General features: G+C 40.2%; 1 protein-coding gene across 2 annotated transcripts; it reads right to left on the reverse strand.

Annotated features, from left to right (window-relative positions):
- Positions 1-558: 558 nt before the first annotated feature.
- Positions 559-20,091, reverse strand: pias-like (zinc finger protein). 2 transcript variants are annotated; one of them, XM_018814676.2, is made up of 20 exons: positions 19,310-20,091; positions 19,054-19,167; positions 14,822-14,927; positions 13,049-13,220; positions 12,127-12,460; positions 11,935-12,066; positions 9,441-9,677; positions 8,737-8,970; positions 8,081-8,222; positions 7,053-7,188; positions 6,893-6,971; positions 6,115-6,246; positions 5,623-5,728; positions 5,162-5,325; positions 4,663-4,730; positions 3,537-3,892; positions 3,201-3,320; positions 2,562-2,758; positions 1,960-2,310; positions 559-1,245 (listed from the first exon to the last, which is right to left on the reverse strand). In XM_018814676.2, exons 1-20 carry the CDS (start codon positions 19,433-19,435, stop codon positions 1,132-1,134), a joined length of 3,420 nt encoding a protein of 1,139 aa, XP_018670221.1. In that variant the 5' UTR covers positions 19,436-20,091; the 3' UTR covers positions 559-1,131. The 2 variants fall into 2 exon arrangements, with proteins under 2 accessions (XP_018670221.1, NP_001123220.1); NM_001129748.1 differs by having other exon boundaries at positions 576-1,245; positions 8,081-8,198; positions 9,441-9,743; positions 19,310-19,402.
- Between the last annotated feature and the right edge of the window lie 3,795 nt (positions 20,092-23,886).

Below are 23,886 nucleotides of genomic sequence, written 5' to 3' on the forward strand. Positions count from 1 at the left end.
CTTGGGTGTAAAATCACTTGACATCATAACCTGAATAATATGACGTCGAAACGTCGGTTCAAATTGAAATATTGCGAGAAAGTCGCTTTCTGTACTTATGATACACCTAACAGCAGAGGCGCAAACAGTAACCAACTTTTACAGACAATAAACAAGTTTTACTAACCTTAAAATGCATATCAAAACAGCGGAGCGGGAAGTACCACGTCACAGAACGTTTACACTATAATACAGAATGATCTATACCCAAATAGACACTAACCTATTAGACTGACAAGACTTAATCCTGTTTCTGTAACTCTAATCCTGGTGGAGCAAAACGCAAATGGAAACCACGCCAAAAACGGTGAAGTCTTGATAGCAATCAACGTGCGGCGTTTATGCTCCAGGAAACGCGCGCAATGATAGCAATGCAACTTTGTTTCGGCAATGTAAAATCAGAAAACTGCAATTCTGCTGCCATTTTTTGATAAAGGGCTTTATGATCTGCCACTGACTGCATTCGTCTGGTGTCTGAGACGGAAAACAATAAAGAATGCTGGTAAATGAGGACACATGTTTGCCACTGCAGCAGGGTCGTTGTATTGCTTAAAATGAAAATCGCGTTGGAGTGCGTAAAACAACAAAGTAAAAAGTCCGCGCATTTTTAGTGCGCAAATAAAATGGAAACAGTAAAACGTAAAACAGGCAAAATTGAACTTACGACTGACAACAACAAAATGTGGAATCTTTGACTTCGTGGTCGTTTTGATAACGGTTGTGTGCAAATTGAACATTAGTCAAAATCGTTTTGTCACAAATGCTAACTTATTGCATTCAGTATGAAATGTTGGTAAAAAAAGTTCATTTTTTGCTAATGCAGCTACAGTTCAGTAACAAACGTAAGGTTTTGCGTAAAAAAAGATTTGAAACTTATACGTAGATGTAGCTTATTAAATAAAAAGCTAGTTCCAAAAAAAACGTAGGCAAATCCATGAATTTGGTTTCAGTTCATACGTGAAATTGTAGGTTTTAAAATGAGGTCATTGACAGCTATTCAAAAACAGTGCCAGCAACATACGTATATATATTTATCGAAAGTATAAAAACACCTTCGTTGATTAAACTGCTGTTGAGTAGAAATAATAGTCCTCACGAGGTTTTGTCGAATAGATGCAGAATATCTTGCTCGTCTGTGTTGTCTGTTCCTACCAGATCGTCGGGCATGCTTAGGATTTGGTCGAGATCAGAGTTGTCGGGCAGAATCTGTAATGTTTTATATTGGTAAAATTCTAAACATTTTACGTTTAGCAAAAAAGCTGTTTGTCCGGACCTGTGGCTTGGTGATTAGAGCACGCGTGGTAAAAAGGTGAATCTGATTTAATGTTCGATGCTTATTATCATTGTGAACGTGCGTGCCATCAGGCAAGAAACTTAATTGCCAGATTGCAGAAACCCGCAGTCACTTTCACTTAAATTTTAGTTAAAATCGCTTTAAAATTTAGTTAAAACGTTTCGGACTGTACATTTTGGGCTTCAATCATGAGTGTTTTGCCACATGTTAATTTAGTTTTGTCAACAGCTTGTTCAAATTGCAAATTGTCAGCCATTTCAAGTTGTTAAACTACAAACAAAGCAATAAAACAATCACCAACAAAGGTATACACACGTGACAAAAAAACTCCCGTATTATAACTATTGCTTTCGTTTCCCCAACCACGCGTGAATAAGTTATTATCATTAAGTCATTTATAAGAATATAATAAGGTGGGGTAAAATGGGACACTTTTAGCACAGAATATCTAAATATACTGACCGTGTTTTAAACAATTAACAATGATATATATATGGGAGTTGTGAGGATACGGATTTATAATTCTTTGAATTTTCTTTCTTTACTACCAAATGAGACGAGAAATAGAATACTAAGGTTTCCCATCTTCCCCCACCCTACTATATAAAAAAGTATTGTTTACTTACATCTAGAGAGCCGATTGTTTCATCTGTTATTGCATCAGTTTTGAAATCCACCGTTTCCCCATCAAAACTTATGCTAGGCACCGACGTCACTCCATCGTCGTCGAATAGGGACGGGAACGGGTTTAGACAGGTTTCAACCGGTTCGTTCTTGCAGGTGTTCATATCCTGTTGGTTGCTGCTTAAGTTTGGGGTTTGGAGTGGATTAATGGATCCGCACGTTGGCGCAGCGGAGAATGCACCAGAGGAAGGGGTAGGGCAGTTGTTGGATTGTGGGGTTAAGGAGCTGCTACTTGGGGGGCGAATGGGGGTGTTTGGGTCTTGTGGAGTCTTTGGATTTCCTGGTGCTCGACGCTGATTAAAAAAAAACGGTTAGCCCTTTAGGAACTATAATGTTATCGACATGTATATTTGGGGGGAGAAGATAGGACACCTTTTCATTATGTTTCTACCGAACATTCAATGAATTATAAAACCGTATCCTTAGACTCCCATAGACCGTTATTAAGTGTTTAAAACACGATTACGATATTTTGATATTAAGGTGTCCCGTCTCCCCCCACCCTACTACATTTAAAGGCAGAGTCAACAACTACTATGCTTACGTTTGGAGAACCGTTATTGCCCGTAGAAAGTGCTGCGTGGTTTAATCGCTTTTCAATAGGAACCATATCGTTTCTGGCAATGTTGTCGGATATTTCGTTGCCCATGGGAACGGCTGGCCCTCCACGCATGAACCCAGGGCATGGGGCTGGGTTCGAAGCCACACCGCAACGGTTGAAGTCGTACCCTTGGGAATAACCTAGAGAGAAAGAAAAACAGATGTTTAAAACGCGTAACTCGCATCTTTAAAGAGAGGTTCGTTTATACAGGTTATAAAAAGGACTAAAAGTACTCTATGAATCTATATATTGTAAAGTATTGGCCAGCGCCGTGGTTAGCACACCTGCTGCGTCTAACCCAGAGGTAATGGGTTAAAGGCTCGACGCTCCTACAATTGTGGGCGTATGTGTTCTTTGGCAAGACACTTAACGACAATTGCTTCAGTGGTCATTAATGGGTTATCCAAACTGTCAACTATGCATAAAAAAATCCAAAAGTAATCACCCACAAAGTAACATACTTGGTAACAATCATTTATTGTTTTGTGGTGACGTCTAAAACCAAGGGTAATGAACCCTAGCCGCAACCCAAGGCCTTGACCCGCCCATAGCTGTATAGAATTTATATATATATATATATACCTTGGTTAGAATCGTTCGAGTTGAACCTGTGGCAAGGCTGGGATGAATAACTTCCAGGACTTGGAGCTGGTAGGTTACTTAGTGTTAAACCTGGTGATGTGACGCTTTTTAAACGTTTATCTGAAATGGAATTAAATAAATAAAATAGATCGAGTAAATAAATGAAAATTTTGTCTCAAGCAAACTTCAAATTAAAGAATGAACTGTTCATTTTTTATTTGAATAAACTGAACAAAAATGTTCGATTTGTCTGCAGATGCTATATAGATTGTGCAGACATTGCATATTAAATAATATATATATATAATATATATGAATTCTCAACTTTACACATACTTGGTGGACCGTCGGGTTCTTGCTTCACATGCACTTCGTTCCTGTGATGGTGCGGCTCTTGCTTAATGCTCAAAGCGCTTATGAATTGAGGCTCTGTCTTCGTATTAAAAGGTCCCGACATCGAATTGGGTTCCTGTTTCACGCTTATTCGGTCAAAGTTTTCCGTTTTTACCATCCCGTTCATGGCAGGGTCTGGCCCTCCGCGCATGGCGCCATCATGCGGTGTACTGACCGGCAGTGGTGTCCATTTACAGTTGGCATCGATGGAAACAAGATGGCACTCACGGTCCTGGACAGCTTTGAGAATATTTTGAATGTACTGATCCACCTCCAAATACTCAAGCAGTGCGTTTTTGCTGAAAGTAAAAAACAACCCATAAGTACCTATAGGAAATCCCACATTATAGTAGGGTAGGGCAACATGGGACGCCTTAGCACAGAATATCCAAGTATCCTTATCGTTTTTTAAACAATAACAACGGTCTGTGGGGGTCGTGAGGGTTTTGTTTTAATATGTTTACTACCAAATGGGACGATAAAATAGGACGGGAAGGTGTCCCATCCTCCCCCACTCTACTGTATCAAAATAAGCAACGTTTTCGATTAAGTAACAGCACAAACGTTTCAGTTACGCATTACATGTTTTAAAGTCAGCCATAGCAGCACGACATTACAGAAAAGTGAGTCATTCAAAACGAGTTCACACATAGTTTGTGTGTTTTTTCTACCATCAGCAATTTCATGGTAGATATATTTAGGCTCAAACCTTCGCACTTTGGTCAAAACTCTTTAAAATATTACTTGGCCGCTCTTATTGTTTTAGTTAAGTTGAAGTTTAGGTTAATACTTTTGCAGTTATTGTGCTTTTGTAATAAGACCGAGGTGTCTTGCATTTTTGTTCATGTACACTTTATTTACTTTATTTATTCATATGATCGAAAAAGTTACCTAATGCAAATAACCTCTGAGTAAAAGAAGTATTTTTAACAAATATTCCATGCATATCGCTATAGCCCCATAGTCTGATTTGTTCGGGCCAACGAGTTTTCGCATTTTAATATCGTAACCTATCCGTAACACAGAAGTCGCAACTTAAACGAAGGTGCAACATACACGTTGTACTTACTGGCATATCGGGCATCTCCAAGTAGCGTTATCGCTGTTCATTTGAAGGTATGATTCAAGATCGAAGCACTGGCAATCAAAAAAGATATTAAACTACGGGCCAAACGTTATATATAGTTTATTGGAGGGGAAAAACTAAACAAAGAACACATAAAAAATACTAAAAACACTTAAAAAAATACTAGGAAGTAGTAAACAAAGAACACTTAAAAAAATATAAAACCGTATCCTTAGGACTCCCATAGACCGTTGTTAATTGTTTAAAACACCATTCGGATATTTGGATACTATGTGCCAAAGGTGTCCAGTTTTACCCACAGTACTATACTTTCTTATTAAAATCAGTCGCTCAGTTTCTACTAGAAGACTTGGCCAATAAACGAAGATTGTTAAATTAATTGTCCCCGCCGCCCACTAGTTTACATAATTAAGTAATGTATGTCAAACAAAGCGCAGGCGTAAGACAATTTCCAAATATCATGTACCCTCGTTGTCAGTACCTGGATGTGCTTACAGTCTTTGCCTCGTGCGGGAATCTTAATTCTTGTGTACGTGATTGGGCAGCGCAATGATACTTTTATTGGTGGCATTTCCCCTCCTGTGTCGCAGTTCATCCCCGTTCCGCTTGAGTTGCTAATAGCCCCGTTCGCGAAGTTTCGCTTGACTGCACATAGAAAGCGAACCGGTAAATAATGTTTAACTTTTAAAAATTAACTTTAAGAGTTCGTATTCTTGTGCTCAAGTCAAATAATTTTAAAACTAAATAGTGATTATAAATAGCATTAGATTTCGAGCACATATCAACAAAAAATGAGAGGGTATTACTTCATGTATCAGCATAAGGCAAATATACGGTAACCTATATACTGTAAACCTGTACGTTACGTTCCACGCGTAAATTACTTTGAAACCTTAGAGTTAACGTCGTAGGACAAACTAATGTAACAACATTTCTGCTTACTTTGTTCTATACAGTGGTAACCCGGAAGAACTCGCTTGAGCATAAGGCCTTTCAACGCGAATCTGATACTTGGACGGTGAACCAGTTGCAGTACGAAGAAATGCGACTGTAAGGAAAAAACAATTAAAACATGAATGAATAAATTTAAGCTATTTTTCACGCGTGCTTGGAAAACTGCAGTCGTTATAACACGGCTGTTATGCTTCATACACCTCGGACACATGTAGCATATAATATCCAAATATCCAGATCGTGTTTAAAACAATTTACAACGGGTTATGCTGGTAGTCGTGAGGATACGGTTTTTTAATTCTTTAAAAGTTCGTTACTACCAAATAGGACGAGAAAATGGAATGAAAAGGTGTCCCATCTTTCCCCATCCTATATTCTCTAGACTCTATAGAACTTTCCCGCCAACATCATTACAACTCTTGGCAGTTTGTGCATTTTATTTTCTGGCCTGTTCTATGTAACCCAAAATCTAACACTCACACAGCAACATGCTGACACTGTGATGTCCACTGTATTCCTTCCAGGTTGGCAAACCTTCTTCAGGTACAAGGGCTTATGGCTTGAACGGTCCTGGCCGCGTGGTATTGTGAGCGGAACATGATTAGCGCTCACCTGTAAAAAATGCAAGTCTTTTTTAAACCTAAGCATTTTTAGTACGTGTAAGTTATACTTTACGCACACTTTTGTTTCCATTGGAAGTTTAACTTAATAATAATTAGATATAAATGTCTCGTTTGTCTGCTAGATGTACTTTTTTCAATTAATTGTAAATAAGTTTTTAAGTGTAAGCGTGTTTTAACAACCGTTCTTTATGACTGTATCCTCTTTTGATTTAATACATTTCTAGATTTTCGCTACCGTAATCGAAGAGACAAATAAAGTTATTGTTGTTACATGTTGTTGTTTTTTTAAATTTGTTAAATGATCATGTTGTATAAATATTTCGTCTTTTAATTTCATACGATAAACCGGTAACGGTTGGTATATGTTATATAATTCATTTTCGATACCATCAGTGTAATGAATTATTCAAAGCACATGCAATGTTGTGGAGTGCGGTAGTATTACAGTAGGCCTTAGCAAAATTTTGGGACTTTCAAGTCAGCAATAAACGCCGAATTCTTCTTGTCACCCTTAGTTAAAATGGAGAGAGTCGAATTTTTTTTTTAAGAATTAAAAGGAGTGCCAAGTTAAATGGTTTGTTTGGTCTAGTGGAAAATGTGGCCACACGTTGAGGGTGTAATTACTCAGTATTTACCTGTACTGAATGCGGCCAGTTCGTGTGTTTAAGCATGTCTTCGTGGTGGTAGCACTTAAACTGTAGGTCCAGGTCATGCCTTATAACAACAATATATATTGTTAGCTGCGCGCCCAAAGGAGAACCATCAATCTAATGTAGTTGACAAAAGCAATCTCACCTTTCGAAGAGAGTCCGGTATACGTTAGGTCGCAGATGAAACGCATGGCTGCTTACCACTAGATTGTGCCCAAGGCGAAAAGGACCGAGGACGATGCCGTCTCGAACGGGGAAGGTCAGACGAAGTTCATCGTGTGCTGCGTAATAACATTTTTGTCAACATACAACGTCATACTCAGGTACCGCTTTTTCGGGATGGGCGACCTGGTTCTGTTTATTGGTTAAATGTAACTTATCGCCGGCAAGGAGACATAAGGGCGCGCCAAGCAGCAACAGCGCACCTCAAGCAAGCATCCTTAACACTTTCCACGTATTACCGTCACTAATATCCAGATCACCACACCTGTGCTCGCTGACAGTAAGGGTTATGGTCGCATTATTGCCTCGATTCGTGGTTGGTAAGGAAGATAAGGAGACCTCGGCTTAAACTGACTCACGCCACCGCTTCAGCCTTGAGGGTGGTCGGTCGAGGATATTACTAACACACCGGGATGTAAAGTTTATTTCTTTCAGAATGTCATCGAACGGAATTTTTTGTTCGTGACGCGTTCTTGTTTGTCAACAAGCTGTGCCGCACACACAAGCGCAAACGCGCGCGCTTATTAAATTTCTTGGAGGTAGTCACGTTAACTGCTATGTAATTAATCGTCAGACCGAATACTTCTTAAATGTCACAGTCCTTGTTTGCACACGAGTGATATCAGCTTTGGGACTCCTCTTTCTAGTAACTATGTACTTAACAATTGTATCGTACACCCATTCATTCGTTTAAAAGATTACTATTATAATGCTTTAGTTCTATATGTGTTTTGTTTCATTTAAAACCAGTTTCCCAGCCTCTTTATTTACATTGAACCAATTCCAACTTGTACTTTACAGTAAAATTTAAAATACTTTATGGACTACTGTGGTACACAACCCATAAATCAATGATTGAAATGACGACTTTAATTGCGATAATTTAAGGTTGCATTGTAGAGACGCACTGATAAATAGAAATGGTACCTAATCATTTAAAATGTAGCTTACTTGATTTTCCTTCAGAAATTGCTGCTGGGATAGCGGGCTCTGTGTTTGGATATGGTGGCACGTTATGGGCGCTGCCTGGGGTTAAAGGGGGCGTAGGGTTCCCTGGAATTGGGTTTGGCTGGTGGGAGTTGATGTTTCGACCCTGCAGAGAAAAATTCCATTAGCAACGAGTTTTCTTTGACATTGGAAACCAGACACTATATTAAGTTTAGTATGTACACCTCACGCCCGTAGTCAAGGCCTAAGTACACGATTTGTTTGGACAAGGACGTGACGGATAATTTGCCAACACCCTGGGTCTCATAAAGCGACTATATCGTTTTAACTACAAAACTACCGACAACAGACTTTATAAGGTTGATAAATGCTTTATTATTATTGGTAGCGTGTGTTGTACATATATAGCTAAAGCATATTGCATGAAAATTGCAAACTATATTATCATATATAGTAATATGGGGTAGATATGACACCTTTAGCATATAATATCCAAATATCGTAAAAGTGTTTTAAACAATTAACGATAGTCCATGGGAGTCGTAAAGTTACGGTTGTATAACTGTTTGAATGTTCTTTTTTACTGTCAGATTGGACGAGAAAGTAGAATGAAAAGGTGTCCCATCTTACCCCACCCTACTAAATCATATATAACTTACATCAGCTGGGTACGGGTAGCCGTGACGTTGTGGGTACGAACCATTAGGGTCACCATGCTGGCCTTGGAAGTAAGGTTTCTGTTGGCTGTTGGGGTGGTTGTTGGGTAACCGGGGACTGTACCGGGGGCCCACTGACCCACCAGGGTGCTGGTGTGTCCCGTGAATGGGTTCAGGGGGCTTGTTGTAATGATTCGGCATGTTGGGGCTTCCGTTGAACGGAACTTGGCCATAATTCTGTTTTTATGGAGTTTGATGATATATAATATAACTCTATTTGTCTCTCCGATTACGGTAGTGAATATTTAGAAATCTTTTAAGCAAAAAAAACAGGATATCAATAGTTGCTTAAACATGCTTACAGTTAAAAACATGTTTACATTTAGTTTAAGCGTGGTTGCTACATTTATTTTACAATTGGCTCGTGCAGTTACATACCCCTGGCTGTTGGGCTATATGACGTAGCACGTGGACCCTCGCCAATAGATATTATAATACAGTACTGTGGGGTAAGATGGGACACCTTTAGAACATAAAACTAAAATGTCCTGATCGGATAACAACGGTCTGTTGGAGCCGTAAGGATACGGTTTATTGTTTCTTTGAATATTCTTTGTTTACTACCAAATTATACGGGAAAATAGAATGAAATGTGTCCCGTCTCCCCCACCCTTCTTAGTTCTATGTATTAAATTGGTATTCGTTACCTGTTGAGGTCCACAGGATGTTTTAAAATTGTGTTCGTTGTTGTAGTTACGAACACTGGGGTGGCGTTGGTTCTGCATTGGGCCCATTCCCGTGCCCATTTGATAAGACCCTGGACCCCTGTTGTACTGATGTGGCATTTGGGGTCGAAATCTGTTGGGCTGTTGCATCATAGGGTGTGTGTTGGATGGGTGATTCATATTAGGATGCATATGGTGATCCATCATACCGCCTGTATTCTGTAGAAAACAAATTGTACAAATCAGATACCGTTTTGTATAGTAGGGTGGAGGAAGACGGGACACCTATAGAAGTAATGTCCAAACATACAGATCGTGTTTTAAACAGTTAGCATCAGGCAATGCGAGTCGTAAGGATACGGTTTTATAAAGCTTTGAATATTTTAAATTTACTAGAAAATAGAACGAGAAAATAGAATGAAAAGGTGTCCCATCTTTCCCCAACCTACCATATATAAAAAAAATAAGTTTATAAAACGAATTTACTCTAGTGTTGTTTGTTATGTAAGCGAATGTATGGTGTATTCATTCACCCCATGCGCATAGCCGATTTAATCATAATATAAACACCAGACAATAGCCACAACATCTGGTCGTAAAACAGGCTTATAAAATGAAATTTAACAGATCGTATCGGCGATACCTCAAAACAGTAAATAGCGAATTGGACACGTGATACGGGTAATTGAACTGTATATTGTCGCTTACGCAAAATGAAATGCTGCAAAAGAACAATGTATAAAAGGATGATTCCAGCAAACCAATAAACAACACGGTCATTGTACAGCGGCTGTTATTGTGCAAAGGTGAAGATACAAAAGTCAAGCTGGCTTAGGTAAAACAATGGCGTCAAAGAGTCAGAATTGCATGTGAAACGTTTTATTCTTGTGGTTTAAAACCAACGCTTCGTCATGGCGGTGGAATCTGACAAGAAGGCCCTCGGGTAGTAAACGCAACAGACGGCGTCTATTGACTTCGACCAAGATGTAAAAACAATGTAATTAGTGGAGTTTACACGCGCAAACTCGGTCGTACAAAGTGTTGTTTTTACTTGCGCATCTAACAATTAAAACCATACACACGTAGTCGATACAAGCTTCACGGGAGACGACGCTCTAATGGGCCACACGCACGCCCGATTACGAATTGATTTTGCTAATTACAGTGCGACTGTTGTTCTATTTGGGACATAGTTTAAAGTGTATAGATAGTATTGCGCGCTACAAGAGAAAAAGTGTCATTGTCTGGGTGCCTGATTTTTTTTGCGAGCCCTGTTAAATAAAGGTCGCCAGCGCCAATAATGTAAAAGCCACAGTTAGCTTGAGGGGTCGCCTTAAATCGGCGTTTGAAGTGACCGCATTGAGTTCCGATCGTGCTACGAGAAATTCTCCTGCGCTGGCGGAGGTGTAGCGTGTTTATTTCAACGCTTCTACAAATAAACAGCAGGGTAACCACGACGGAGACGCATTCCACGCCCTGTCGGTAACAACCACAGTCGAATATGCAAGGCGAGCTAACGCCGTACTCAGCTATTCCGCTACCAGTACAAGCAAACAAACAACCACAAGATCCGTAAATGGGTATTGCAATTTTTCACATACCGATCGCATGACGCAAGTGGCAGGTTCATTTCACAAGCGATATTATATATCAGAATTATTATATGGTATATTAACCATTTGCATTTTGTGATAAACAGTATTATCATTGAATCAGTTATACGATCGAATTCTGCGCTTCAATGTAGTGCGGTTCAGGTCTCATATATAAACAGCACGCAGATGTTTCAAGTTATATCCGCTCATAATTGCGCTACTTTTCAAAATAAGTACCTTGCTTACCTACACCAAAACCGCGGGCGTGAAAATATAATGCATATGATACCATTTTGCTGTTATATTCTGTAGCATAAACCAAGCGGTCGGAAGTAGGTACCAGTTAGCCGATTCACCTACGAAGTAAATCTAAACTCAGATTGGAAGCAATGCCTTTGGTCTTAACACAGTTCCTTGAACCTAATTTGCTTTACAACATAAGACTTCGATATATATGACCGGAGGCTATGGTGGCATTGCTCGTGTGTCAGTGTGTTTAATCAGTTACCTATTGTGGTAGATTAACATAACAAACCAATTGGTGTCGCTTTATTAGAAAGTTAAACGGGCCCTCGGGGGCGTGGGTTTAATAAGCTAAAGGGTGTGGGTAAACTTTAGCGTGGGAGCAAAGCGGAAATGTCTACGTGTCGGTCTGTGGACAAAGACAGACTTGGTGTATTTGGTTACGTCATCGTTAAAATGTGAATAGACCGTCGCCGAATCGCGGGTCACATCTCTGACGTCATCCGCACCGTTGTTTGCGATGCGGGGGAGATAAAAGTGACGTCATAGTGGAATGCGACTCGAACAATGGCGCTTCGGTGTTCGGAAACAAAGGCTTAAACTTGTAAGCTGGCGGATCATATACACGCGGTAGTTACCGGGTCGTAGCCGCTGGGTTGTTCTTGATGCTCTTTAATGAACGTGGCTGTAGCTGTAGCGGTCGCTGTAGCGGCGGCGGCAGCAGCAGCGATGGCGGCAGCGGCGGCGGCGGCAGCTGGAGGATGATGGCTCTGTGTAAAATGACATTTGGGTAAGTAAAACACACAATATTAACAGAAGGCTTCGATTACCTGGTCTTGGATGTGGTGACCAGGTGACCCGTTGTTGCCATATCTTCCAGGACCCATGCCACGATGGCCATTCGCGTACATGGATGACGTGCTGTGGTACATGTTACCCATGCCAGGTTTATCATGCTGGTAGTTATAGTTTGTCTGCATCGGGTCTGGATGCCCCATGTGCTGCTGGGCGAAGGATGTGGCATTGGATTGACTCCTTACTGGGACAGGTGGCGTCTGGGTTGTAGACACCCCCCACACCGTGGTTATGACAGACAAAGAAGGGTGATGATTCGGTTGCATTGGGGGTTGGGGTGAGTTCCAGTTCTGCGGTGGCTCGTGCGGCCTGGGAATATTTTTTTTGAATCACAACTTACGTTAAAGTAATAATAAACGGTGTTGGTTAATTTGTCTAGAAAATTGTTCCCATCAAAGAACTTTGGCATCGAATAAAAGTTTCTTCGAGCGAATGATTTCAACTTAATATCAGGGCGTTACTTTACTGTGGTCACTAAAGTTTCAATTAAACTAATTGACTGTAAATGATTATCGAAAAGATTAATTAAACATATATAGTTGGGTAGGGGAAGATGGGGCAACTTTTTATTTTATTTTCTCGTCCCGTGTTATAGTAAACAACGAACATTCAAAGAATTATAAAAGTATCCTCACGAATCCTATAGACCGTTGTTAATTGTTTAAAACACGATCAGGGTGTTTTGATATTATGTGCTAAAGGTGTCTCATCTTACCCAACAGTATTATACCTATCTATCATGTTTCTTTAACATTTCCACCAAAACCTGGTTTTAATACATTCAGACTGACTTGCAGAAAAACTATGATCTTAATAATAATAACAAACTAAAGTTACAATATATATTGCTAAATTTTGACGAAGAATTTATTTGTTATTTTGGTAATTAATATCCACCTTTGACCCATGTGAGGTTGCGGGAATCCAAGTTTTTGGGTCATCATGCCTGTAATTGGGGAGGCAAGGGGTACAGAGCCAGGGGACATGCTGTTGTTAACTTTCATGGGTTCCATGTGCGGCTGAAGTATGGTTCGCTTGTTCACTTCGTGTAACCATTTGCTTAACATAGCTGTATGAGTAAATAACCGTTAAGGGGTTAATTTTTTAAATTGGTGTATTAAATAGACCTCACTTGGGTAAATTCAATGGTACAAAATTACATTTTAAATCATTAGGAAATTTTCTTAGCGTAAAATAGTCACGTAGCCGATAAAAAAAAAATTAAAATGGTAGAAGGTTAAGAATTGAAAAAAAAACGAAATTGTTTTTAATAACGAAGTGATTTGAGGTGTAGCCAAAAACCTATTTCAACTAATATATGACGTACAGTAGGGAGGGGGAAGATGGGACACCTTTCATTTTATTTTCTTACCCTATTTGATAAAATACAAATAGCACCCAAACAATTATAAAAACCGTATCGTGACGACTTCCATAATGTTGATTGTTTAAAACACGATCAGGATATTTAAATATTATGTGCTAAAGGTGTCCCGTCTTGCCCACACTATTATATATAACTTCCAATCTCCAGCAACCTAAACAAAAACTTCCTCGCGACTGATCCGTATCTTATACTGAAATGGAAATGTAAGTTTTAGTGCATTGGGCTCATTGGCAGAAATGGTTGCGTGACATTTTCCAATTCCCGCTTGCAGTATGCATGCTTATGAGTTAACCGCACAGTAAAGATGCCTGATCGGATACGTGATCAGATTCCGCAATATTATGATGCAATCAAATATATTGCCCTGAGCGCAATTCGCCGTACTTTGACGACAGTGGTGACGGAAAATTGAAATAATGCTCAAGAGAAACCGACAATTAAACAGCGAAAATAATTGCTCGGTGTGGGAATGATAGACACTAATAGCAGTTCCCGAAAGTGGAATTAAACTCACAGAGAATGGGGCAAATTGCGGATCAGCAAAAGGTACGACTTTGTGGGTTTGAGTCATTTTTACGCAATTTTATAAACGGATGTTAAGTCGCTATTTCTAGGGAGAGGATGGGGCACATTTTTGGGGAAGGCCCTTAATTAGCACATAATATCTAAATATTCTGATTGTGTTTTAACAATTAACAACGGTCTATAGGAGTCGTGAATTTTATAATTTTTCAAATGTTTTTTTTTGCTTCTAAATCTCACGAAAAAAATAGAATAAAAAGGTGTCCTATTTCCCCCCACCAAACTATATGTATAATACATGAAACTATTTTACGCAGTTGGTGATCCAGTTATCTAATTCAGTGATAATACTCGCTTTGTGGTTTGTGAAAGTTTGCACCAATAAGAATGCTACAGACTGTATAGAGCGAACGTCTCCACCTACGTCATATGCGCCACGACCGTAAAGATAATGAGATTTTGTCGCCAACAGAGTCGCATATGATTGACACATGGATTTACCACTGCGCGTTGCAAAAACAGGCTGCACGGCACACAAAACAGCAACTGTTCTTTACCAAAGAAAGTAATATTTATCCTACCTACGGTAATACCCGACTATTTGACTGCTGGGTGTAATTTTTGGATAGAACAGAAACAACTGAGAAAAAATACGTTGTGAATGCTTGCTTCAAGTAATTGGTAAAACAGTTATTTTACCAACCAACGAAAAAGCAAAAAATGTAATTCGACAGGTTTTGGTGTTTGTCAAATATACTTACAAGCTGCGTTGGGTGAAAATTTGTCGCGATGATCATTGCAGAGCGCAAGTAGTTTATAACAGAGTTCCGGCTCAAAACCAGGCTTGCCCGCCACTTCGCTAACGACCTGCGGAAAGAACAATGTTATGGATTTATTCAGTCCAATTTAATGAAATATTCTGACGAAAATTGGAAAAATTTTAACTGCAAAAAACTGAGCTAATTAACGGGTTTTATATGTGAATAACTTTCCTATAAATTATTGAAAACATGTGTCAGATTGTACATTAAAACCCGTCTGATTAAGCTCTTTTAAAATCGTTTTACATGGTTTTTATTCACTCACTTAACCATAACATCATCTTTCGAATAGCTTTCTCAGTACAAAGAGGGAAAATCTAAAAGTCGATAAGGGGCAAGTCAGCGGACAGTAGGGAATAGTCTTAACAGATGTCAGCAGTCTAGCCAACTTAGTTCGAATGGTTTTATTTGAAAAAGAAATCGAAATATCGCAAGCCCCCGCGGCCAAGAACCGGTGCTATTAATTTTAATGGAGTTCTCCTAGATCGATATAGCTGCAGCTCGTAGGAACTTTTTTTGTAAACCCGCGGAAACGAAAACTTAGGCTAAGTTGCATAAGTGTTGCGCGGATGAATATATGCTACCGGTTATTCTCGCCCGGACGAATCAATACCTGCACCCGTGTACCTTAGCAGAGGACGCGCTGCTCTGTCCCGCGAATAGCCTCTCTGGAGGTCGACCACGGTAGAGGTTTCTATCGACCTTAGTCTTAATTATTGATGGGCAAACGCGAAGAGTTAATGGGAGAAACAGGCGCTTGCACAGACACGCAGTTTGTATAGCGTTTCTTTTCGAATACTTGATGATATAAGATGAACGAATTATACTTTAAAATGTATTTTGAAATCGTGCCTTTAATGACTTATAGTGCACTTAGAAAAATAACAATATCTACCCGCATAGTATACGCAGTTGTGCATTGGCGTGACGATTCACTTTCAAATGCGTTAGTTTCAGTACCCTGGGACATGTTTTGCTGTTTGGTTTGGACTTAAATCCTTTTTAATCCGGAAAGCGTCCACCAGCGCAGAGAGATGAGACCAGCCGAATGCAATGAGGCGTGTCATCTTTTTCTGACGACACCCTCGACAATGTGCAATGACCCGTCACTGATTTTTAACTGCGGCACGTGACCATGCCGGCCGGTGAAAAGCTTGGCGCTATTCAGTGAGTTTACACCACTAATTGCTGCGAAAAGAGACCCAGAAACCAGCGGTTTCAGGACTCAAATTGCGAACCTAAAGTATCAAGAATTCGACGAGCAGTTAACGGTAATTTAATACTGACGGAAAGCATTAAAGCTGATCGACAAGCTGCGTCTGCTGTGCAAACGTTTCGGGTTTAGGCATTGTGCAAGTGAAGCGAGGTAGTATACCAATCTAAGTTGTTACAATTTGCCTCAAACTGCAAAAACTAATTGCACCTCAGTTTAAACTCAATCGAAAAGGGCATGAATGCTTTCTAACAAGCGTCGTTTTCATTTGCTTTGCCAGCAATTGGAGCGTGAATTCTCGCCTAATACTACTGGAGATTCTCTGTTACATTCCATTCGATAGACCATATCTGAAAGTGACGAAGAGAAGTGGTAGGGCGGCTGGCCTTTTGTGTGAGGATCCATTTCAGTTGCTACATCTACTGGTCGGGTAATGATATTTACGGCGTTCCAGGCGAGCGGGCAAAAATAACCTACACACTGTGGGAACCCACGACCCGCTGAACTGACGCGGCGCTAAGTTCAATCGCTTCTGGCGCCGTATTTAGCAAGTGCGACAACATCACCGACCAGGATCGAAAAACGACTCTTTCCACGAAAAAAAATGTTACAACAAATGAGAAGTTCCTTATATATCGAACTGCTAAAGTATTTAAACTAAGTTTTATTAGGCAAATTATGTGGCCAATGACGCGATTAATAACCCGTGAGCACCGACGTTTTCGTAGGGAAACCAATATATAGAACACAGTAGTTGCCAACATCTCTCGCAGGGTGGTCTGTTTATGTTGAAGGTGAATTCTCAGGCGCTTTAGGAACAACCCTTATGTTACTGTGCCAATAACATTCTAATTACGTGGTCAGGTACAGCTTCGAATGATTCGCCCAACCCACACAAGCTATTACCAAGCCTAGTTAGTCATTTGCAAGAAAAACAATTATCGCAGTGTTTAAGGTGTAGAGATACACAGCTCAAGTGGAATGTGCACTTTTCTACTGGCTAGGACGTTTCAAAGGCGCTACGTGGTGGTTTCAAGTGTCAGACAGCGAAGGTTATAATCTACAGAGATCACTTCCGTGGGCATTAAAGGCCAAGTTTACCTTGCGAAACGGACCTTGACATTCTGACACGCACTGGGTTTGTTCGGATGTATTATATATTATACAGGGCAAGAAAAAAAAGCCACATTGGGCTCTAGCGTGACGCTTTTGTTAAAATTTAGACACGGGAATGTATATGGACCATGACCAGACGGTTATGCCCGCCGAAAGTACGCGGTGCACCGATTCGGAGAGTTTTGTTACACGGGAATCTGCCTGAACGCCTTTGGTCAAAGAATTAGTGAGCTTTGTCGAGAAAAACTGAGAATCGATCGCTGTAGTGTACCAGCAACTTGAACTGGGTTATGGCAAACGCTGCTCAAACAAGTTCAATGGAGCACGTCCAGTCAGGGTGCAAATAAGAGTTGGTTAAACCTGTTTCCTTGAGCGCAAACCGCTCGATGTCAATCAAATTCTGTTTGTTCTGCGACTAAGTCGTTTTGTAACACGCAGGAAATACCAACATTGCTTCTATTCTGGAAAATTAATTGTTTCGCTGCGCAGGCATCAGTTTTCTCCATTAAAGTGTTTCCTAAAGCCACATGACTGTGGCGTTTATTGGGTGTAATTCGGATAGTATTTCATCACTTACCAGTTAAGGCTAATTCCAATTCTTTGAAATGGTCTGTTATTCTAAGATTAATACTACATAACAAATCTTTTAGTCGATTAAGTCGTAGTTTGACCAGGTACCATTCGGAGTATTTCTTTGCATTTTAAGAGTCACGTTTCTAGTTCGTGCGGTTCGGTCATGGACCAACGAACATGGTATGTCTCACTGCTGCATGGCCGCCATGCCACTAAAACACCTTTACAGTTTGCATTTGGCAGGTTTTAGTAGACGGTATACCACAAGAACGGCTGAGCGCCACGTGCAAATCACAGTATTTTCTTTTTATGAGATTTCACTTTAACTGTCGCGTGCGATCGTTTCGATTTCTTCAAGGCGACAAAATAAGTTATTTTACAGCGCTTAACGGGGTATATATTTACCGTTATAAATTTAATACCCAAAAAACAATGATGATCTTAAAATTATACAGCCAGAGTATTTTTAAACTAAAAGGCATCATTTTTAAACCTGAGCCGTAATGTTACCATAACAGAGTACCTACGTATGTTAAAGCTGTTCATGCTTGTACAAGACGGCACACGACTGCGCATGTAGCCATTGCAATAAAACACTGGTGCCTTGACCCCTATTCAAGCACTTCATGCCTAGTTTCTGCGTTTTTCCTTTGCGGAACAATATATAACTGGTTTCGGTTACAGTACTTGCGTAGGGTAACTGAGCAATGCGATACAACAACGTAGACAAAATTATTATTGATTTGATACGGGTTACGCTATACAGTTTACTTTAAAATATACCAAACGTTGCTGCAGGACCTGCAAAACGAGTTACGGTCTACAGATAATCTACAGACCAGCCATAAAAAATGACGTCGGTGCGTAAAATTTAACTTAAGGCGTGTTTACAATGGCCTTACACGAAAGAAGTTGTAAAGTTTGGTAGGAAAAATTCACGCACAGGGTGAGGACACACAGGGGAAACAGACAGTGGCAAATATTCCTTTCCCTAAGATTACCACGGCTTTCCGCTTGAGCAGAGCCGTGATGGATCACTAGGAAAATAACAGGCGCCGGAATCGTACACTTTCGTGCATAACCCTTTTGTTGGTGGGTGCGCCACTGCCAGTTAACCGTAGAATTACAAGCAGTTCTACACTATAACTTCTTGTGACCCAAGCTATAATACAACCGTTACCAGCCTATGGCTTGAAAATCCGCCTAACCTTCGAGCCCGGGAAGTTCTACAATGTAACGAGTTCAAGGATGGTATCTGGTATGTACTTACCGTCAGACAGCCGAGCAAACTCTGGTGGAACTGACGTTGAAAGGCTCTGGCGTCCGAGCACCACTCCAACAACTCTCTCGCAGTACGTGAGAACGAGTCTGGGTTCTTCAAATGCTGGTAATAACAAATAAAGATATCAGGCTGTGTGGATTCAGACAGTTAGGTCAATCTATCCGAATCCGTAGACAAAGTGTTATTCATGTTATATTTAACAGATTTGTAAAGGGGTAATGAGCAAGAATTAATTGGCACGTACCTTCTGTATACATTCCAATCGGTCTAGCGTCTGGCGCGTGTGATGGTCTTGGTTTGTTAAGTTGGTCGTGTGCATTGCAGTGTTCATAGGCATATTACGCATTGTGTAATTCGCAATTGGTTTCATCCGTATCTTACTCCATTCAAGGTAAATCCGGCTGAGTTTGAAGCGTCGGGCTTGTTTGAGAGGCCACGAGACGCTTGCAACAACAGAATAGCGTCATTTGCGCCTGGTCAAGGCACACTTGTATATTCTTTGCCTTTTAGACAATATCCTTCGTACTTGACAGGAGAGTAAACGAATAGAGTGCCTTCTTTTATTCGTACAGATCGCTCCAAGGACCTGACTGGTTTACCAATATGTAACAAATCCTAATTGTTTCCGTGTCAGCGCTCGCAACAGAGCTATTTAAACGTTCGTCGACTGTAAAACAGTGTTCGTGTGGGTTTACAAACAGAACGACAACAAACACGAGCGTGTAACACTACACTACGCTTTTGGTCCGAGCTTGACTAAGTATCTGTCTCATACTAAAGTATCACTAACCTTACTATGATAATATACCTCTGTCCACTACGTCTTAGTAATCAATTTCGATCTCTCACATACTGAGTTCGGTTTAAAAGACAAGACACTACGAGCCTATCGCACTGCGCGGTGTAATATCCCGGACTGCGCGTCGACGATGGCGGCCTGAAAAGTAAAGGCCAAATCTCGCTCTGCCCTTTTTTTGATAACGTTACGTCTGCCACGGGAGCATGAGAGGCAAGAGAGAAAGAGACGAAGCGGAGAGAGACAGCTCCCGGACAAACAACACTAGGAAAGAACCTGCGTTTAACAAGACCGTCAGCCGCGCTATCACGCTTAATTTAATACACTACTCCCGGGGGCGCACGGGGTGGCGACGAAAGTGAAAAAGAGAGACACCACGTGATACGTTGTCGCGGGCCACCTTCGTAGAGAGAGTGTTTGATTATTTTGGACAAATACAGGAATCCTAACTCGTTTATTGTTCGCTCGTACTCTCTCACGTGCGCCATTTAACGAAAAAGGGTTCAGTGAATACCTTTGACAGCGAAATGGTTGACAGCCGCTTGTTTCGCTGGACAATTACGCAGTTAATGTTAAAATCCAACCCCGCACTTGCTACAACCGTTTCCATTGTAGGTTTTAAGGTCGGGGTTTATTCAAAATAAAAACATAAATTTTGAAAGCAATATTTCTGGCGTAGCTGATTCTTGGACGGTTATTAACCTGATTTCAATGAGAGCCGATTTAACCGCTGTTATTTAAATATTCTTATTCAAAGCAATAGACGTTAAGTACTTATGATTGTTTTATGGTGTAATCTGGAATCAAAATCTCAAAGGTATCGACACATTTCTCTTCAGTTGAATTAAACACTTCCCTGCGTGCCTGTGACGTCATAAACGCCAGTGAAAAATCGATGCGCAGGTCGCGTGAAGACGATCCGTCGCGATTCTTGTGACGCAAATGATTTTATGCGGCTAATAATACGTTATTGTGACGTAATAGGGAGTGAAAATGCGTCATCAACAGCGAAAGGGACAGTCGCCGTCTCCACATCCGCACAATGTAAACGAGATGACCAGATCACCACACAAGAGAATTAATGTAATCATACCCCTTAATTAAAACGCGCGTCACCCGCACAAATAGCGCACGGAGAGCGCGCTTCAATTACATTTCAAATCGCTTCGTCAGTTAGACTGGATAAGCAAACGTCTTGACACTGCGCTTATTACTCAAAGCAATAACGTAGGCATAAGAGGCAGTAGATTATCTTTTCGCATACCACAGAGTTTAGACGCCCGCGAACAAACAGGTCTTGTCATTCCGCTATGCCTGCGCAATTACCCTTCATTTAAAGCCTTTTATCTCACGCCAGTAGCCTAGAACAGCAGGACCACACACACCTGCTCGCCTTGCCTGTTACAATGCTTCTTGAGCTTGCGGCGACACCTTCCTTTCTTTCTACCCACCGCAATGACGTCACACGACGCCCGGCTCCGATGAAAGTATACTAAATATAACATCACCTATATATGACGTCACAACCCGAACGCACACCTGAAATCGTGACATAAGGCCAGATTGCTTGGTAAGAGACGAAAGCTGGGAGTATTTATCGCAGCCGTATCAACCCGCGCCAATCAAAGTTGGCAGCTAAGTTCACCGCGAAGGTATTTCGCGCATAACCCGGCAATTTCAGTGGATTAGCGGCGGAACGGAACCGCCAGGCTTCGATGTCGCTTCCCGGTGTCCGGTCGAGCGTGATGACGTATATGTTTGATGACGTCATCAATCAGAACACACAGTGATTCACTACCACGGAGTCCTTGAGTGAGTATGAGTGCGTGAAATCGCGTGACAACGAAATACACAACGGATAATCGACCATTATGGCGGCGTTATGTTTTTTTTTTCAATCTAAAAGAACCACAAACTTTGTTTACCTTAGACCTGGAACTTGTTAACATAAACGCATTGTAGTCATTCAGTATACTGGTACAAAACCATTGTAGTTGTACAGATAGTTTATACTGCATACTTACCGTATAAGGCGCGGATTCTCCCACAAACTACTCAACTGTTTCGCATTCACGCACCAGAGGTTAAAACTCTACATAGGAGAAAACGTGTCCGCTTCCCCGGCTTACCGTCCGTAAACCACACACGAATTTTCCAAATAGGGTTTTAAAAAATTCCTCTTAGCTCCTAACTGAAAAATGGTATTTTAAACCATATTTTTAGTGAATTTTCCGAATAGGGTTTTAAAAATACCTCTTATAGCTTCTAACTAAAATATGGCATTTTAAACTAAATTTCTAGCACTATTACTAACAGAAAAGCGTATCAACCAGCCACACGTGACATCGTGTCGAAATACAATTCATTTATTCTTTCTTCTCAAGTGACCAATTGCCTGACGGAAAATTACGAAAATAATCTTAATACGTAATACGTCATTCACGAATTCTGCACTCGGTCCGCACATGTGGAGTACCACTTAAATGCATAGCATAACAAGACGACCCAGTATAGAGCACGACTTATTGCAGATTACTGCGCAACAGTTACTACAAATAGCTGGACAAGTTCCATCTATCTTGCTTGCAATATTTGCCAAGTCACAGCTTGGACCTACATAACGCATGGCGCGTGACACGTTTATATTTGGCCTTTAATTAGATATCCGGCAATTAGACGCTGTTGAACTGAAACGAGATTTAAGATGCTAAATCGACTTACTGGCTATTTAGCTACTCCTACATAAGCATATATACTATCACTAAATATAAACACGTATAAGCCATACAGTTTTTGACTTAAAACACACATGCTTTAACTTATTAAATATTTGTATAAACTTCAACAGTCTACGTAATAAATCGTATAACAAATGCTAAAGTACATTAATTTATTAATATTTTAAACCTTTTTAAGATATATCATATTATCTGTACAAACGGCCACAGAAACCCAACTCATTACCGAAACCTACCTAACTGGTTCTTATGGAGAAGTAAATCAAATGAAGTCAGCTGAAAGTTGTTAAATTTTAACCACCTCCTAAATGTACATTGGACCGAATGCTGTCTGCGGCGCTCATGTCCCGACACGCTTTTCCAGTAATAGCAAAAGGAATGCTACTTTGTCTACACGTATACATAATCCAAAACTTGCAGCAAAGTCATAGAAAAAGTATTGTAAAAGTTTGAAATTATTTTTAAAATTAGAAAAAAATTGCAAAATCAAAATTAACTAATTGCAGGACTAAACTTACATTGCGAGATATAGATATACAGTAGGGTGGGAGGAAATGGGACACTTTTTATTCCAATTTTTCGTCTTATATCGAAGTAAACAAAAAAATTCGAAGAATTATAAAACCGTATCCCCACGACTCACATGGGCCGTTGTTAATTGTTCAAAACACGATCAGGATTTTTGGATATTAGGTGTTAAAGGTGTCTCATCTTCCACCATTCTACTATATATCTTACGGGCGTATTATGTTCTAAGTAAACTTAAATAAGAACTTCTTGAAACTATGATATTTACCTTGAAAAACACTCACGCGTTACTGGAATAAGTTAATAAATCCGCAAGGCCCGAATCCAGGTTACGCTAAGACAACAGTATCCATGATTTCGGATTAATGTATTAGTTTCTCTTAACTAAAACTTATCTAATTTAGTTTCAAGAAAAATTAATTTTAAGCGAGATATGGCTACACGTCATAAAGGCCTAAATAAATAAGATTGCTTTATGAATATAACGACGCGGTATCTTGTTTGAGAAACGCCCAGTTTATTTTACATTGACAGTAAAGGCTAAACCTGTATATATATAATTACGCGGCTCGTAGCGCATTTTAAACCATGGTGTCGTTTAAAATGCCTTAATTTATAAGAACGCCTAAAGTTAATTGGGCGCAGAGGTATAGTAGGAAGGGGAAAATGGGACACTTTTTCATTCTATTTTCTTGTCCCATTTGGTAGTAAACAAAGAACGTTCAAAGAATTATAAAACCGCATCCTCGCGACTATTAA

This window comes from Ciona intestinalis, chromosome 14, assembly GCF_000224145.3.
Source record: "Ciona intestinalis chromosome 14, KH, whole genome shotgun sequence".
Lineage (NCBI taxonomy): Eukaryota > Metazoa > Chordata > Ascidiacea > Phlebobranchia > Cionidae > Ciona > Ciona intestinalis.